Raw genomic sequence first — 18,643 nt, forward strand, 5'->3', positions numbered from 1 at the left:
CCTGGGGTTCAATAACAAGAAGTCTCTTCCAAACAGCCTAGGCACTTGTGATCATTACATCTGCAGTGACGAGCGGTCCCTCTCGAAATATACCAAGGGCCTCACTGAAGCCTTCACAGATCATAATTATCCTCCCAACCTTATACAAAAACAAATCTCCTGTGCTTTATCTTTCCAGTCTCCCAACATCTCGCAAGGTCCCACCACTCAAGTCACAGAGGAGCATTCCCCTCGTAACTCAGTACCACCCAGGACTGGAGCAACTGAATTATATTCTCTGCCACGGTTTCGACTACCTCTCGTCATGCCCTGAAATGAGAAATGGCCTGCTCATCATCTGTCCCACCCCTTCCACAGTGGCATTCCGTTATCCACCAAACCCACACAATATACTTGTCCCTACACAACTCCTGCCCCTAACCCATTACTTCATGTCTCATACCCCTAGATGCAAGACCTACTCCAGCCCAGTCACAAACATCATCTATCCCACCAAAGACAGGGCTACCTGTGAAACCAGTCATGTGATCTACAAGCAAAGCTGCAGCCACTGTGCTGCATTGTAAGTGGGTATGACAACCAACAAGCTGTCTGTCTGCGTGAGTGGCTAACAACGAACTGTGGCCAAGAAACAAGTACAAGAGGACCACCTGGGTGCTGAGCACACTGCCAAACATGACATCCTTCATTTCAACGACTGCTTCACAGCCTGTGCCATATGGATCCTTCCCAGCAACACCAGCTTTTCTGAAATGAGCAAGTGGGAACTTTCCCTGCAATATATCCTACATTCCTGTAACCCTCCTGGCCTCACCTTTGTCAATCATTGTCCTCCCTGTTCACATTACAGCACGACACAGCCATCATTCCACCATCACACCCAGTCTTTCTACTTCTTTCCTTTTCTGCTAACCCGTCCCCCTCCCCACCTCTCCCCTGCTCACCATCTAACCTGCAACACTTCACTGTCCGCAACCCCTACCCTACTATCCCCCCCCCCCAACCGCCTCCTTACCCATTTTTGACGAAGGCCTTAGGGGCGAAAAGCTTTATTTAGCTTTATTTGTGACATTCTCTTTGTTGTGCCTATCAGTGATTCAGCATCTCTGCTATATAGCGAGTGGCAGCTTTGATTTCCATAATATTGGTACATCTTCTTCTTCTTCCGTAATGCATTAGGCATTCCCTCAGCCTGTTGCAGCTACACCTGGTCCTTCCATCATTTTGCAGGTCTTCCAATGCATCATTTACCTTGCTGAGTATATCGCCAAAAATGTAGTTGTAATCTTGATTTGTCCAATCGTAATGGAAGGGATATCCAGTTTTGTCAGTATTCATCAAAATAGTGTTACATTCCATCCTAATTTTCCATTGTTTTGATTTTTGCCTGACAGCTTTTCTTCAACCCTAACCCAGTGCTGTCTCCTTTGTTACTATTTCCTAATGCATCACTATGCTCCATGTCTGACCTTCTTTCTCTTCTTTCCTGTGTTTCTCTTGTCGCCTTACAAACTGTACTGCACATTCTACTTACGAGCCACACAGCATCAGCCGTCTCGGCCGTGCTCAACAGACAGCTACAAGACCACGCTCATTGTCAGTGCAGCACCTTATGTCCCACATTACTCCTGCTGATATCTTTACTCCTATACCTTTTAATTTATCACTCTCCCTGTGTCACTCTCCCATATTTTCGTGTGTTATTTCCCCTCACCTTTCTGGTGCCACACGATCTTGTATCTCATCCTACGAACCATCCCCACCCCACATTCTGCATCATTCTATCCCAGTTCGCATCCACTAATTCCACCTCATCCAGTCACATATGCCATCCCCTTTCTTCATACTTATCCACCCTCAGACCTGCTAGGCACTCTCTCACTGTGACTTCATGCCAATTTTATTGAGTTTTTGCCTTTCGCTATAATTGGCTCCCTCAGATTTCATATTGTTTCCCACTTTTGCATCCGTTTCATCCTTCTCGTGATTTTTCCCATGTATTTGGATGTACTTTGCAAATTTTTTCAGCTGTAATTCTACGTTATTTACAAAATTTTTCGCATTTTTTTTTTATACCAACATCGATCCTTGCTCCTTCCACCTGCGTCAATAATGAAAAGTTTCCTTATCCCTAGCCAGAACCCAGACCCACATACTGTAACTGTGTTGTTGCTTGGCTCATGGAATCCCCCCAAATGGCCTTACCATCACATTACCCATCTCCATCTGCCACCTCTCCTTCCACAATGACCTACACCTGTTCAGATTCCACCAATCCGAAGCCGTCACCAACACAGTAATGCAAAACCATATCAACCAAGCCCAAACCTCATTGCAGTACCTTCTCTCCATCTGCAAAATTCTCCTGCTATGCAATCCCAAATTCCTGGAACCCATAACACACAATGAAACTCTTGCCATCCAGGAACTAGAGCACTGTGCACAATGCCCCCTAAAAAAAGCTCTCCACCCTGCCCACTTACTACTCCCGCCTTGGAGCACCACTGTCCACCACTTCTACAACAACCTCCAAACCTCCTCCACATCCCTTCATAGCTGACAAACCCTGTCTCGCAGACCTACTAGATTTACTCCACCCTTAAAAACACCCTCCCACCACCACACAGAATCCAGAACCTAAATAGACCCAAAACACTGTCATGAACCTTTCCTTCAGAAGCCTTAGAACCACAGAAATATCAGTCCTTTCCAAAGGACTCACTTTTTGCCCCAATTCCAAATTCAATCATGCAGGACTTGTTAAAGACCTTCTCTCCTTCACCCAGTCCCTGCAGTAGAGACACTTTTTCACCACCAGCCCTATCAACCAGACTCAACTAAAGACCAATGTTGAACCCCACCTAACTCGGTTCACTTGTCCGTCCATCCCTGATCCACCCCCAATACCCCCAAATCACCCCTTTTAACTTTCAGAATTTCTTAACCTCGAACTCTGCCTCACCATCATTCGCCAAATCCATCAACAAGCAAACTAACCCTACATCTACAGACAGAACCAAAGTCCAACATCTAAAAACTGATCCCAAATTTATAATCCTACCTGCAGACAAAGGCTCCACCACTGTTGTTTCAAACCGCAAGGATTACCTGGCAACAGGACTCTGCCAGCTATCAGGTACATCCACCAACAAACCTTGCCACAGTGATCCCATTCCATAAATCCAGTCACTCCTCAAATCTTATGCTCCTACCCCAGAACCTCTCACCCGAGTCCATCTCTCTGCTCACCCCTATCACTCCCTGCACTCCTACCTTCTACATGGTTCCTGAAGCCCATAAACCGAACCACACAGGATGCACTGTTGTGGACTGTTACTGAGAGAATGTCTGCTCTTGTAGGACAACACCTTCAACATATTACCCGGAACCCACCCTCCTATATAAAAGATACCAACCATTTCCTCCATTGACTCTCCACAGTTCCTGTCCCTTTACCACATGGTGCTTTGCTCGACACTATTGATGCCATGTCTCTAATGCCCATCGCCCTACCGCTATTGAACACTACCTTCCCCAACGCCCGACAGGTTCCAAACCAACAACCTCCTAACCCATAATTACTTCTCCTTTAAAGGCATTAGCCACAAAGAAATGTTAGTTACGGCTATGGGCACCCGCACGGCACCATCCTATGCAAACCTATTAATGGGCCATCTAGAGGAATCCTTCCAATACACCCAGAATCTTAAACCCCTCACGTGGTTCAGAGTCATTGATGATGTCTTTGCGATCTAGATCGATGGTGAGGACATGCTATCCACATTCCTTCAGACCCTCAACAACTTCTTCCGCACTTGCTTCACCTGGTCCTACTCAACCCAACAATCCACCTTCCAAGATGTTGACCTCCGCCTCAAAGATGGCTAAATCAGTACCTCCAACCATATCAGACCTACAAACTACCAGCAATACCTCCACTTTGATAGCTGCCATCCATTCCATATCAAGAAGTCCTTTTCATACAGCCCAGCCAGCCACAGTTGTCACATCTGCAGTGAGGCGTGGTCCCTCTCAAAATATACCAACGGTCTCATTGAAGCCTTCACAGATCATAATTATCCTCCCAATCTTGTACAAAAACAAATCTCCTGTGCCTTATCTTTCCAGTCTCCCACCATCTCGAAAAGTCCCACCGTCTGGCCATAGAGGAGCATTCCCCCTCGTAACTCAGTACCACCCAGGACTAGAGCAACTGAATTACATTCTCCACCAGGGTTTCGACTACCTCTGTCATGCCCTGAAATGAGAAATGTCCTGTGCACTATCCTTCCGCCCCACCTCTCACAGTGGTATTCCGTCGTCCACCGAACTTAAGCAATATACTTATCCATCCCTTCACAACCCCTGCTCCCAACCCCTTACCTCATGGCTCAAACCCCTGCAATAGACCTACATGCAAGACCTGTCCCATACATCCTCCCACCACCACCTACTGTATTCCAGTCACAAACATCACTTATCCCATCAAAGACAGGGCTACCTGTGAAACCAGTCATGTGATCTACAAGCTACGCTGCAACCACTGTGCTGCATTCTATGTGGGCGTGACAACCAACAAGCTGTCTGTCTGCATGAATGGCCACTGACAAAATGTGGTCAAGAAACAAGTAGACCACCCAGTTGCTAAGCATGCTGCCAAACATGACATCCTTCATTTCAATGACTGCTTCACGGCCTGTGCCATATGGATCCTTCCCACCCATATCAGCTTTCCTGAACTGCGCAGATGGGAACTTCCCTACACTATATACTATGTTCCTGCATCCCTCCAGGCCTCAACCTTCATTAGTCATTGTCCTCACCCATTCAGCCTCCCTGCTCCCATTCCAGCACTATACAGCCCCCTTTCCACCATCACACCCACTCATTTTACTTCTCTCCTTTTTTGCAACCCCCCTACCTCCCCTCCTGTCCCTGCCCTCTGCCTAACCTCCTTACTGCATATGGTTGCCCTACCCTCTCTCCACCTCATCCCCGTACACTCCCCAGCAGCACTCTTGTCCACCACCCCTACCGTACTATACCTGCCTCTCCCCTCCCCAGCCTCCTCCTTACCCCCACCCAGTTTCCACTCCCATCATGCAAAGTGGTGCTGCTGTTCACAGTGTGGCTACAGTTGTCTGAGCTACATTTGCTTTGTGTGTGTGTGTGTGTGTGTGTGTGTGTGTGTGTGTTTTTGTCGAAGGCCTTATCGGCCAAAAGCTTTATTTGTGAGAGTCTTTTTGTTGCGACCCAGCACCTCTGCTATATGGTGAGTGGCAACTTTGCTTTTCATAATATTGCTACTAATGCATGCCTCACATGACATCCCATAAGCTACACATCACAGAAATCATGTGGCTACAGTATTTATTGACTTCTGAAAAGCATCTGACTCACCACTACTCTATGCCTATTAATGAAAGGTGTGATGAAATATGACATCAAACAAAATTTGTGACTGACTAATGGATATCTTGGTAGAGTGGATGCAGAATGTTACCTTGGATGGAGAGCTATTGACAGATCCAGGCTTCAGGAGAATGTTGATGATGTTTGGTTTGTGGGGTGCTCAACTGCACAGTCATAAGTGCCTGAATAAAGTCACAATTTTTACACAGTCCAATTTTTGTCACAGTCCAATCTAGCAGATGTCACAAATGATGATGATGATCATGATGATGATGATGATAACAACACAAACACCCTGTCTCTGGGCAGACAAAATCCCCAACCCAGCCGGGAATCAAACCCGTGACCCAGAGGCAGCAACGCTAGCCACTAGACCACAAACTGCGGACTCCAGGAGAATGTGTTGGTCTCTTGTAGTTCATGTTGCATACTAACAGTAGTCTCAGTCTTACTGCAGATAATGCAGTTGTCTATAATAAAGTAGTATCTGAAAAAAGCTGTAACCATTCAGTTCAGTGGGATATTGGTAAAATTACAAAGCAGTGCAAAAATTCGCTACTTACTTAAAATGTTTAGATATGTAAAATTATACACCTCACAAAAAAGGAGAAGACTAGTACAAAATCAATCAATCATAATTGGAACCAGTCTAGTCATACAAATACCTAGTTGTAATAGTGTACGAATATGAAATTGTATGATTCAGTCATAAGTTGGCTCTGAGCACTATGGGACTTAACATCTATGGTCATCAGTCCCCTAGAACTTAGAACTACTTAAATCTAACCAACCTAAGGACAGCACACAACACCCAGTCATCACGAGGCAGTCAGTAATAAGTAAAGCAGGTTGTAGACTTAAGTTCGCTGATACAATACTGGGAAGGTGTAACCAATCTGCAAAGTAGATTGCTTTACAAAATTTATGCAGCATATCCTATACTACTACTCAGGTGCATGGAATCAGTACAAAATAAGCCTAACAGAGGATACTGAACATACACAAACCTACGGATACAGGTTTGTGTAACACATGAGAGAGCATCATAGAGATGATAAAAAGGCTGAAGTGGCAAATGTTTCAAGATAAGACAGCAACTCTCCCACAAAAGTCTACTCAGAATAACCAATATTAACTGAGGAATACATGAATATACTGCACCACTATGTATCACTCCCATGGGGACCACAAAGACAATACTAGACTAATTGCAGTGCACACAAGAGGGGTTTAAGCAATCATTCCTCTCAGACTCCATATACAAATGGAACACAAAAAAACCGTAATATGTGTTACAATGGGAAGTACCCTCTGTCATGGGATTTGTGGTGGTTTACAAAGTGTGGATGTGGATGAAGATGTAGAAGTAGATGATGTTCTGCTGATTTGTCACTTTTATTTCAGTAAATCTACAGGTTTGGTCAAGAAGACATGCACTGTAACTGAATCAGTCCTTAGACTGCTATTAATGATGCCACAACTTATACACAATGTTTGTTCATTTTTTTAGAAAACAAACAAGGGAGTGCACAAAAGTTTGACTGTTTTCCTAGTGAAAAACTAGGACAAGATCCTGAATACAAAGGAGTAATTCTCCACAAAATCAAGTAATGCAATCACATCTCCAACTTTACAGTTCTGAGATACAGCGATATTTTGAGACAAATAGGGGGTCTTTCTATGCAATTTCTGATAAAATCATCTACTAGCAGTTGCTTAGTTTCAAGTGATGCACTATCTCCTTGGGTCCATTGTTTGTTTCTTCAGGACCAGTATCCTTGCAATAGATAGTGAGATGTGATTCAAGTGTATTTCTTCCAAGACAGTTCTTACACTGATGCAGCTGATGCACTGATTCTTGTACATGTTGCAGCTAGCACAAATTTGAGATTTTGGTAAACTGTGTAAATGGACACTGAATGAACACCTGAGAAGCCAACACATACACTATTTTGGACTGATTTCACTGAATTTAGAAAATCCAATTTCTTGCAATAAAACTTTCTCAAGCTTCTTGCCATGCCAATCAGCAGCTCGTCCACAACATTTTCCATTTCCATTTACATATCCAATTTCTTGTTTACTTTGATAAGAAACAAAAATTTCTTTCAAACTGCTTTGCTTTTTAAATTTTATTCCATCACACGTGACAGCAACACAGTTTTTAATGTTAAAGCATAACTTTCTGAATTCATGCTACTCAAAAAATGCATGCACTCCGTTCTTCACTCAATCAAGGAGAGCTTTTTCACAGCATAGATAGAAACGTGGATTTTTGCTTTGAGGTCCAATGACAGCTGAGAATAATCAGTGTGGTTCATACACTACTGTTACCTAAAACTGCTGGCTATTGTAATTCATCAGGGTATAAGCCACTAGCAGCTGTTTCTTGACTGCTTCTTAAGGACTGTGCCTGATTAACTTTGCATTTGCCATAGCCTTTTAAATCACGTTTACTGACCATCCTAATTTTAGGGGAGGAAGCTTCGAGAGACCTCAAACTGCTGTCAAACCTTCCACATCCTTTCATCTGCACATCTTTACCACATGAAGCTGACACTGTAACAGAACCCAACTTGGCACAGAGGTCCACATACAAGTTCAAAACATGGCTTTTGCCTAACTGAGGCATGACTGCTGCATTTTTGTAAATGATATGCCAGAGTTTCTTTACATAAATATAGACACACACACGCATATACACACTCAGTCTCAAGCTAGAATGACTCAACAACAGTTCCTTTTGTCCAAGAGATAAGTCTCCAACATTTAGCTGTATTTTTATGGAATTATACACCAGCAAATAGTAACTCAAAATGACAACAACAAAAAATTACAACAAGTACACTTTGGCAGGTCTTCATCACCTGCTAAATCCATCAGACTAAAAAATTACACAAAAATAAAATCTGATTACAATGTAATATGGCTCTGGAAAAGAGAAACATTGGTGAATAAAATTCCAATTTTTATTCAGTGCATACTAAATTTGTGCATTTCCAAGGACATTATGCACCAAAATGCTGATTCAGACAAGAAACTGTACTGGATGATTGTGGACCTTTAGGTGAAAAAAGCAATGACAGAAATTTGATTATGTTGCAGAAAAAAGACTGCTCTTTCAAACGGTGGCTAATTCAAGTACGGAGCAGGCATCTTTTGGAAATACTTATTTCCGCAGTACTGGCAGAAGGGGAGCTGTGAGGATGGGTTGTGAGTCGTGCTTGGGTAGCTCAGTTGGTAGAGTACTTGCCACGAAAGAAAAAGGTCCTAAGTTCGAGTTTTAATCTGCCAGGCAGTTTCATTACTTATTTCTGCATGATACCTCTCTCTCTCTCTCTCTCTCTCTCTCTCTCTCTCTCTCTCTCTCTCTCTCTCTCTCTCTCTCTCTAACTTCATGCCACATCTTACACATCTTACAACAGGGATTCAGGGATTTTGAGTAATAGGTTACAACATTCTGTTCCAACCAGGTAATAGGTCTCAGGAACATATTAATGACTTAATATGTTTTGACATGAAGTTCAAAAATGGTTCAAATGGCTCTGAGCACTATGGGACTCAACTGCTGAGGTCATTAGTCCCCTAGAACTTAGAACTAGTTAAACCTAACTAACCTAAGGACATCACAAACATCCATGCCCGAGGCAGGATTCGAACCTGCGACCGTAGCGGTCTTGCGGTTCCAGACTGCAGCGCCTTTAACCGCACGGCCACTTTGGCCGGCTGACATGAAGTACACTGATATATGCAAAATAGTTTGCACCACTGTAGCAATATTTTCTGAGTGTTTTAATTGTTTAAGGAAATCATTTTTAATTTTCATTTATTTCATATTCAATACATTGTATTCATACTTCCTTCATCAAATAAGAGTTAAACTGTTAAAGCAGAAACTTTTTTATCGTTTTCTTGATTGTGCATATTGTACAATAATTTCAACTGAAGCATTTATTGTTGCCTGTCTTCTCTCCAAGTATTTTGTCAGGTTATTCACAGTTGTTTTGAAACAATGTTGGTCACTACTGTTACACTAACCAGTTTTGTTACTTTCAGCTCTTACAGACAAATATCCCAACAAGTAGCTACATTTGTATCTTTTACTCGGTGTTGACAACCAAACACAACCACACACAAAACTGGATGTAAAAGTTCTATACTCTACTATGCTGCAGTACATCACATTTATATAATAATAAGTGCAAGGAGACTCAACGCTCTTGGACTTTTAAATATCTCACAGCTTCCACTATGGAACGGTGGCACTGCTCATGCAGTGGAATGACTCTGCACTTGGAAGTCTCCCCCAGTGGAATGTTACTGAAGGATGAATATGTGCTGCATGTTACGCACTGCACAGGTGGAGCTATTAAAATGTCTCAGTGGCTTCACAGAATGGCTATGAAGGAATGAAGATGTTGCAAGTGTGTGAGTAACAGTTAGTCTGGGTAGACCAATTAATGAGTCACCACTGTAGTGTGGAATGACTGCAATAGAACATTCTGAAGGAACAAATTCACTGCAGGTGCATCAATAACACCCTAAATGCACAGAGCTATATGTATGTATTATATGTTGCCAGTTGGAACACTAAAGCTACATATGGTATTGATTTGTTTAAAATTAATGAGATTTTAATAATAAGAATAATAACATTGTGATAAAACTTAATATTTTCTCATTGCTATCCAAAAATGAGGTGAACGGTGAAAACTTACTTTTTTGTTGATGAATTCAACCTTATCAAAAATTTAACAGTGTTTAAACATGGAATTTATCATTTGTTTCACAAGTACCAGCCAGGGACAGTGTTATTTTAACAGATGCGTTCAATATTGGCCATCGCTATCTCGAAAACTATAAACCCTAAAGCGATAACACTCACAGTATTATAAACAAGTTACTAGACAACAAAGTTACAAAAGGACAGTTTCCTGGACCAAGAGCGGGTACAGCTCAAGATACTCAAACTCGGAGAAATTTTGCTGCAGCAAAATTTACTGATCATTTCATGTACCACTTGGAGCAAAAATAATGAATCAAATGACATTAAACTTACAGAGATAACACAATGTAAACTGTTCAACCATCTTGCTCAATTCAGCAGATTTATGTCAATTATTCACAGAAATAAAAAACTTCAAATTTGATGAAAATGTTTGAAATGTTGGTATGGCATTTGTTTCTCTTCACTTAAGAATCTCCTACACCTAAAGTATTAAAATTTGCGTATCTTTCTTAGACAGTTTAGCAAATCTGCACAGAATATTTGAACAAAATCTGAAATGGTCAATTGGGGACACCTCCAGATCATTTGACTGTTACAAGTCAATTTTCATATAGTTCCTGTTGCAACAATTTCACTATGTGGAAAATGTGTTAATACAGTTGATAGTCTTAATATCTCACATTTCTGTTTTACTTTATTAGGACGTCCTTTTGACTGTACCCTACATAGTATCCATTTCTAGAGTAATTTCTTTGTTACAACTTTTTACTTCAATCAACATGTTACTCTTCTCAAAATATTTTCCATTTGCATATGTGCATGTTTCTCACATTTTCAAATTATTTTCTACATTTTTTTTCTGCCTAGCCATTACCAACAGCAAACACAGAATACCATTTGAAGATTCTAGAAACCTCCAGTCTATATGGTCAACTTTTTACATCAATTCTCAATAAGCTGTCTAAAATGCTAATAACTATGGATACATATAATGAATACCTACATCACGTGCTTACGTATTCCCTTCAGCAATTATCCCAGAGACAGTCATCTTTTAAAATAAACAAGAGTGAATGGTACCACAGACTAACTGAACTGGCAGACATACCACAGACTAATTGTACTGGCAAAAACTGCATACTGCTCCTGAAAATGTTATGAAATTTAACAGCAAGGGCATTTATGCTTGTCTGAGTAATATGGCTATTAAAATACCTGCTCCTGGTATTTTTAAATAATTTTTGCTAAACTTACATTGTTTACTTCTGTTTTACACTTCTTTATCCACTCTTTCGTTGTCTCGCTTACCTTTAGAATTGCTCAATGTAGTGTCAGTATTAACTGCCACACACGTATAAATACAATGGGCATCACAATATGAGCACCCCCCACTAAGTTTGCACTTAAAGTCCAAGGAAACTAAGACAGTGGACATATCTCAGAAAGATGTGAAAAGGAGATTTTGAATGAAAGTTGACTCAGATGTCTTAAAGCAGTTTTTATATATTTTTGTTAGTGAAATTTAGGTAGCCTTCTTTTGTTAAGTCATGGGCATGTTTGTACTGCATAGAATAACATAATGGCACAGCATTTAATCTACTGAAATAAGCATGTCTTTTAAGCCAAATAAAGGCTTTTGGCTTGCAGGTATTTGCCTCTCTTCACCAGGAAATGAGGGGAGATTCAAATGTAGGAAGAAAACATAAAAATAATAAATGTGTATGCAGAAATTAGTTATGGATTCACAAGAAATGAAAAACAAAAAATGGATAAAATTCTTGGGAATCACAAGCTAGGGCAATCTTACTTGGGATACACATTACCAACACTGCATAAAAAAGCTGTCAGAATTATTTGTGGTGCAGTACCCAGTTAATCATGTTTTTTAACTTGTTTCCAAACTTGCATGTGCTTACTGTTAGTCACAGAACAGTATTATATGAAAAAAACGCACTTCATGCTGAGCTACCAACAAATCTCATACTACCAAATTAGACAACCTCCTCAAACAAATTCTGACAGAAAATCAATTTTATTCACTGGAAGTGTTCAATGTCTTACTTTGCTGGCTAGTAACTTAATCATTGCAGTTCTAGCTATTACTTCTAATTTTCTTATTTAGAAATTAATGCCTCTTTGATGTTGTATTCAAAATACAACTCGAAGAATGAATGATAATTTGACTGCAGCACTGGCAGAAGCCTGTAACTTTATATCTAAAAAGTGATGCATAAAAGAATGCATTGAGTGATGCTCCAGAAATCCAACTTGGAGCTGATTAGATCTGGAGTAAACATACAGGCAGCAACATCCACCTGGAGAATAAAACTCAGAATGAAATTTCAGGTTTCTTGCCACTCAGAGAGGCTCTCATAAATACAAGGTAAATATAACTAAGTTTCTAGTTTCAACATGCTGTTATAAAAGAACCACTGCTTAGAAAAAGGTCAAATTTGAACAGAACATTATCGAACAAGGGAGAAATGTTATGAATACAAAATTTTTTAACACCTGATGGCACTGTAAGTGGCAGAACATGAAAATAGAAGACATGGGGCACATAGCTATTTCTCAGTTTGCATCTGAGATGCTCAGTGTGACAGTCTCAATGCTGAATTGCATGCTGCTTGTCAAGTTCTTTTACAAGAACAGTGACCATGCACCAGTAGCTCTGTGTAAGTTCCAGACACTCAGCGTATGAAAAAAGATATTGGTCTGATCTCTGCCAAGAAACTGAAGAGAATGTTTACAAAATGCAAAAAGATAAGTTTTTTTAAAAGCAATTTAGCAGAGGGAGTAAAACAATTGATCTGACATCAGTAAGAGATGTGGCCAAATCATTGCAGGAGCGGTCAAGCAGTGGTGCGCAAACATGAAGTGCACGGGGCATTGCCTGAATTTTGGACATGTCTGTGAGCACAGTGCATAAAATTATCTATGTTCAGAAGTTGCTCCACGCTGACCTGGCAGTAAGGCAAACATTTGCTTTGCAATTTACTGCTTGCATGGAAGTGGACAATGAATGGCCATAGAACATTCTGTGGACAGACAAAGCCCATTTCGATCTCCAAGGACATGTCAGTACATAGAATTGCAGAGCATGGGCTACGAAAAATCCACTCCTGTATCAACCAATACTGCTTCATTTTGCAAAGGTAAATGTGGAGCGGGTTGACGGTTGTTTATCAAGAAGCATTTTTTTTCTTTTTTTGAAAAGATGGACCCTGCAAGTCCTGTTATCTGTGCCATTAATGGTGTACGCTACGGCAGTCTTTTGAACACCAACGTCATTCCAACCCTTCAATAACATGAATGTGTGGATAGGACCATTTTTATGCAAGATGGCGCTCCTCCACACATTGCACATCCAGTGAAGCTGCTGCTGCAGAAGCATTTTGGAAATGCTATAATTATCAGCCATGAACTTTCCTACAGCTTGGCCTCCCAGATCACCTGATCTCCATTTGTGTGACTTTTTGCTGTCGGGTTATTTAAAAGATGTTGTGTTTCAGTGCTCTTATTACAAACACAGCTTAAATGAAGGCACTCATATTGCGCAACAGATTCTGAACATGGCCCCTGAAACACTTCGATGTTTTGTGGGACATGCTGTTCCTTGGTTTCAAATTGTGGTAGATATGGTGGACAGCATACTGAACTCATCTTGTGCAAGTCTCACGACATTTAAAAAATTATTTCACAGTTGCTTTTTATGTTGTTTTTGGCCTCAGAACAATTAAAATCTAATGTCATTGTTGGTTTTTATGTGGTTTTTTGTTTCAGGACAGTTTAAAACCAATTTTTCCCATCTGATTTGGTATGTCATTGATGCGGTGGATGGGCTTACCTAACAGTGGCAGAACAGCTGAATGCTAAACTTGTGTGGTCGTGCACATTGCATAGTATGGTTGGTTTAATGTGCAAACTTGCACCACAGCTGTCATATTGCACTTCATATGTCATTTTTAGCCAAACCCATTTATGCTAATATGCAAAGCCTACAGTGCCGTATAGTGGCAAAAAGTTCATTATATTTTTTTTGTTTCCGCTATGTTGCCCCCTTCTTTAATAATATTTCACCAAAATTTGGTGTTATTCTGAGCAGCACCTTTTTTTTCAGTGTTTTGAAACTAGGACTTTAATTATAATCACCCTATATTTTAGATGTTTCCCTGGAACTGTTTTCTGCAAATATGCAGCAACACAGATAAATAAACCTCCTTAACTTATTGAATAACATCCAGGTAATTACAATCTCCAATTTCACTAGAACATTTTATATCTTAAAATTAAAAAGAAAACTCACCTGCTTATCATCAAGAGGACCAACACCAGAACTAAATTTTAATGTGTTTCTGTCACTCCAAGAGCCTCTCATGAATATTTTGTGCCTTTCACTGGAGCTACGGCCTTGAAACACACTTTTCAGGTAACGCAGACAAGTAAGTTTCTTAACTTCTTCAATAACTTTTTGACCATCTGGACTATCTTCTTTAACAGCAGAGTCCTAAATTTTATGTGCATGGAAAAGAACAGACAAATGAAAAAAGGAACTTCATCATTGGAACAATAGCAGAAGGAGCTACTGAGGGAAGGAATCCGCAGGGGCAACCAAGGATATCATACATGCAACATGTTGGATGTAACATATACATGAAAATGAAGAGGAAGGCAGACAGAAGAGAGGAATGGCGCTATGCTGCAAACCAACCTCATGGTTGAACACTAAAAGAAAGAATCTAGAAAGTACTCAAGTAGCTAAACGGCAACAGAGATTTCAGATACGACTCACCGCCATATTAAGTTCTCCAGGCTTATCATCATCATCTTCATTATCTGAGGCAGCTTTACCAAAATGCTCTAAAAGCTCCTCTATTCTATTAACATCATCATCAGAGTTGGCCATTCTAGATGAAGAAGCCTCATCCATTTCTTGACTTCCATCAGTGTTAACCACAATTGTAAAGGTATTATTTATAGTTTCTTCTTTCTTTATAATACTGGAAGTATCTAGACAAAAGGGGCATAAAAAGATTATAAACATATTCTATTTAAATCAGTTATAATAATTACAATGAAATGCCAAGTGTTATGGCACAAAAGTTAATAAGTAGCTAAGTGATTTGCAAAGTACTGCCAACAGACAGTTATTGGACCTTCAGTTAGACTCATGCAGACATTTATTATAGTTGCAAGTACCTGACAAGAATTATCAATCCATGAATATATGATATCTGAATAATTGCAGCGGGGCATATGTGCTGTTTCATTTCAGAAGTTGTCAGGATGTGGTAGCAGAATACTGGTAGCACACTATCAGAAACTGCTCCTCTCTTGGGCAATTATAACCATCCAACAAAAACTATGCGACACATGTTCTGACATATAAATAGAGATTTGTAGTTGGTAAGTACAAATGACCAGATTCATATGCAGTATAGGGCCTATGAACTTGTGGGACACATTTGTTATTAAGGAACTGTGAAAAATGGTGGTAGCTTCATGAAAGCGTGAGTTGTAGTTTTATGATATGATTTGGATTCTCTGGTAAAACTGAACCAAGCACTGTGTGAAAAACACTATGATCAGATGCTAGGTGATCACAGATTACTATATAGATAATGAGGATATTTTCCTTCTTCAATGACAATGTACCATATAACAAAGCAAAGTTAATTTTCAAATGGTTTATATAGCACCGTGAACAAATTCAGTGACTAATACATTTAGTTTTGGAGACTATAAATGAAGTAAAATACTTCTAAGTTATAATTGAATGCTCCAATTGCAAACTTTGATCTTCTTTCTTCTGATACTAACAACATTTCAAATGGTATGACTGTACATATCTTTCACAGCTTTCTACTGATGGGTTGAGTCTGTAGCAGAGAGAGTTGTTGGCCTAAAGGGGATCACAGCACAACATCCAGACACAATATGGCCCAGATGTGCATTTGAGTAATCACCAGAGACATATAATTCTAAGAAAATAAGATTAGTTATGTACAATATTAACAAATACATCAAATGACTTTCATTACCTCAGAGTGCCATGATTAATATGCTGATCATTATTATGAGTGGCATCTGAAAAGTATGCAATAAAATAAAAAGAAGGAATTCATAATAACAATACATACATCAGAATAAGAGTGCCACATGTCAAATGTAGGACAATCAAACTTTATGTGATAGCAACACAAGATAAACATGACAAATGTGTTGCTTTCTGAAATTAAGTAATGGAAGGAGTAAAGGTAACAACTCACTGTATATCAGTGGGTCATCAACAGACACACAAACATGACTGACAATGTTACTAATTTTCAGACAAATACTTCTTCAGAATTGCCAGGAAACACATATTCATATTCATACATAGCTAAATTGTCCCTGCTGAACAGATTGTGCCAACACTGCAGTTTACATTTACTCCTTCCATTATTTACATTCCACCAAGCTTATATTGCTTTCGGAACTGGTATCTAGTCCCTTGGTGATAAAAGATGAGACAATAGAACAGGAAAGAATTAAAAAATATACAAGTAATGGGTGAGTGGAGGGGGAATCATTTGAAGTGGGATTTGTGCCCCATGTGAAGTTATAATACATGGAATGGAATTCAAAAAATAGAAGCATGATTTAAAAGATTCTCACACTCTTAGGATATTATTCAGGAACTTTCTATAGTGAAATGACAGTATGAAATATCCTATTTCATATCTTTGTATTCCATCCCAGATTTTCCACTGACTGATTTTGCCATAGTGAAATGAAAAGTACAAAATAAATATGTAGCCAGTCACTGATACTATCATCACATACTCTCTCTTGATCCAGCTGGAATGATCAATATAACAATACAGGATTCCCAGCTTTCTACCTTGAAGAATATCACTGTATTTCATAGACTTTATTTATTGCTCATTCTGCAAGTTACACACAACAAAGCTCAATGGATTTCCATTGCACTGTGTTTTCACTGAATAATTTTACATATAAATTATGAACAGCTGTCGTGATAGATCACTTCACTGAAAGGAACATGGTAGTGTGGGGAAATGAACTAATTGAGACTCTCCTCTGGTAGCACAGAAAATTAGCATAAGACAATAGAAGTGGAAGATAAGGGCCCATAAAGGTTGAATTACGCAGGGCTACAAAGGAACAGTGAAAGTTAAGAGGGGACGAGGTGAAGAAGAAGAAGAAAAGGGAAAAATGAAGAAGTAGATAACAAGATTGTGTCCTAAGCTGCTTTAAGCCGAGTGTAAATCATGTCCTGGAAACTAATTGACATAGGATCTTTGTACTAGGGTTTTTTCAGATGATGATAAAGTTATGGTTGTGGACGAGGTAGGAAACAGTGTTGACAGGAAATCGCAATGTGCCCTTAGAATGTCGGCTCTCTCAGTACCACTTCCCTACTTTATAAGCTCCACGAACACTTTACTGGACTAGCACTCATGTAGTAAAAAATATCATAGAGGAACAGCTTAACCACGGCCTGGAAGTAAACTGAAGCTCTGGGGGCAAGTAGAGCCTGGGTAGCTCAGTTGAAAAGGGCACCGCCTGAGAAAGATGAGGTTCCAGGTTTGAGTCCTATTCTGTCACAAAAGTTCATTCTGTCAGTAAGTTTCAAAAAGGCATACACACTGTTGCAGAGTGAACGGTTCATTCTGGAAAGAACCTTCAGCCTGTGGCTAATCTATTTCTCCATTCTATCCTTTTCCCAGGAGTTTTAATCCAGCAAAGTATCCAGGAAAGATTCTGTCAAATTTGGAAAGGAGGAGAGATGTACTGTAGCACAGAAGCTGTGAGGACAGACTGAAAAGAGCCTGGAAAGAGCACTGTCTGCAAAAGCCAGCTTTCCTTGTTCAAGTTCTCATCTGGCAGACAATTTTATTCAGCCAGTAAATTTTACAAAATTACTGATTGTAAATAATCCTTTGGGGCTGTATAGGTACAAGAGGTTACCATCTGGCAGAGCCAGTGCTCCTACAATATGACAACAATTCTTAAAACAAACAACACAACAAACCGGGTAAACGCAACTACTGCACTGAGTACATCCCAAAGCCAATCATATCATCCACCTTTTGAATAATTTACACATAAAAATTCAATTTCAGTGGATCAGTTTAATCACACTCTTAATTGGTAAACCTCTAGGACACGATCCAATACAGAATTGGCCCAGTGCTGATGCACAGCAACTCTGATGTCATGGACCAACATCTGCACTTATTTTGCCATTCAGCATTCACCAGGTAGAGAGAGAACCAGAAACCATATACTCACAACATGCCAGGTGCTCAGATTCCACAACAGTGACCATGGGGATGCAATTAGCATGAACATACATATATATCAACATGCATACCGACAAGGAAGAGTCGAAGACAGTGATCATCAAACTGCGACCTAAATCCAGTATTCACGCAGCCCATGATTATCAGCTGTATTTTATAATAATATGCATCTAGCAACTAACAGCTGATTCTA

General features: G+C 39.9%; 1 protein-coding gene across 1 annotated transcript in view; it reads right to left on the bottom strand.

Moving 5' to 3' along the window:
* LOC124622821 overlaps positions 1-18,643 on the bottom strand; it is a gene marked incomplete at its 5' end in the record, with an annotated part of 120,328 nt that overhangs the window by 20,429 nt on the left and 81,256 nt on the right. The window contains 2 exons of the mRNA XM_047148613.1: positions 14,448-14,648; positions 14,934-15,151. Of these exons, the coding sequence (XP_047004569.1) occupies positions 14,448-14,648; positions 14,934-15,151 (419 nt within the window). The remainder of the gene's footprint in view (positions 1-14,447; positions 14,649-14,933; positions 15,152-18,643) is intronic.

The sequence above is a fragment of the Schistocerca americana genome, chromosome 7 (genome assembly GCF_021461395.2).
Source record: "Schistocerca americana isolate TAMUIC-IGC-003095 chromosome 7, iqSchAmer2.1, whole genome shotgun sequence".
Taxonomy (NCBI): domain Eukaryota; kingdom Metazoa; phylum Arthropoda; class Insecta; order Orthoptera; family Acrididae; genus Schistocerca; species Schistocerca americana.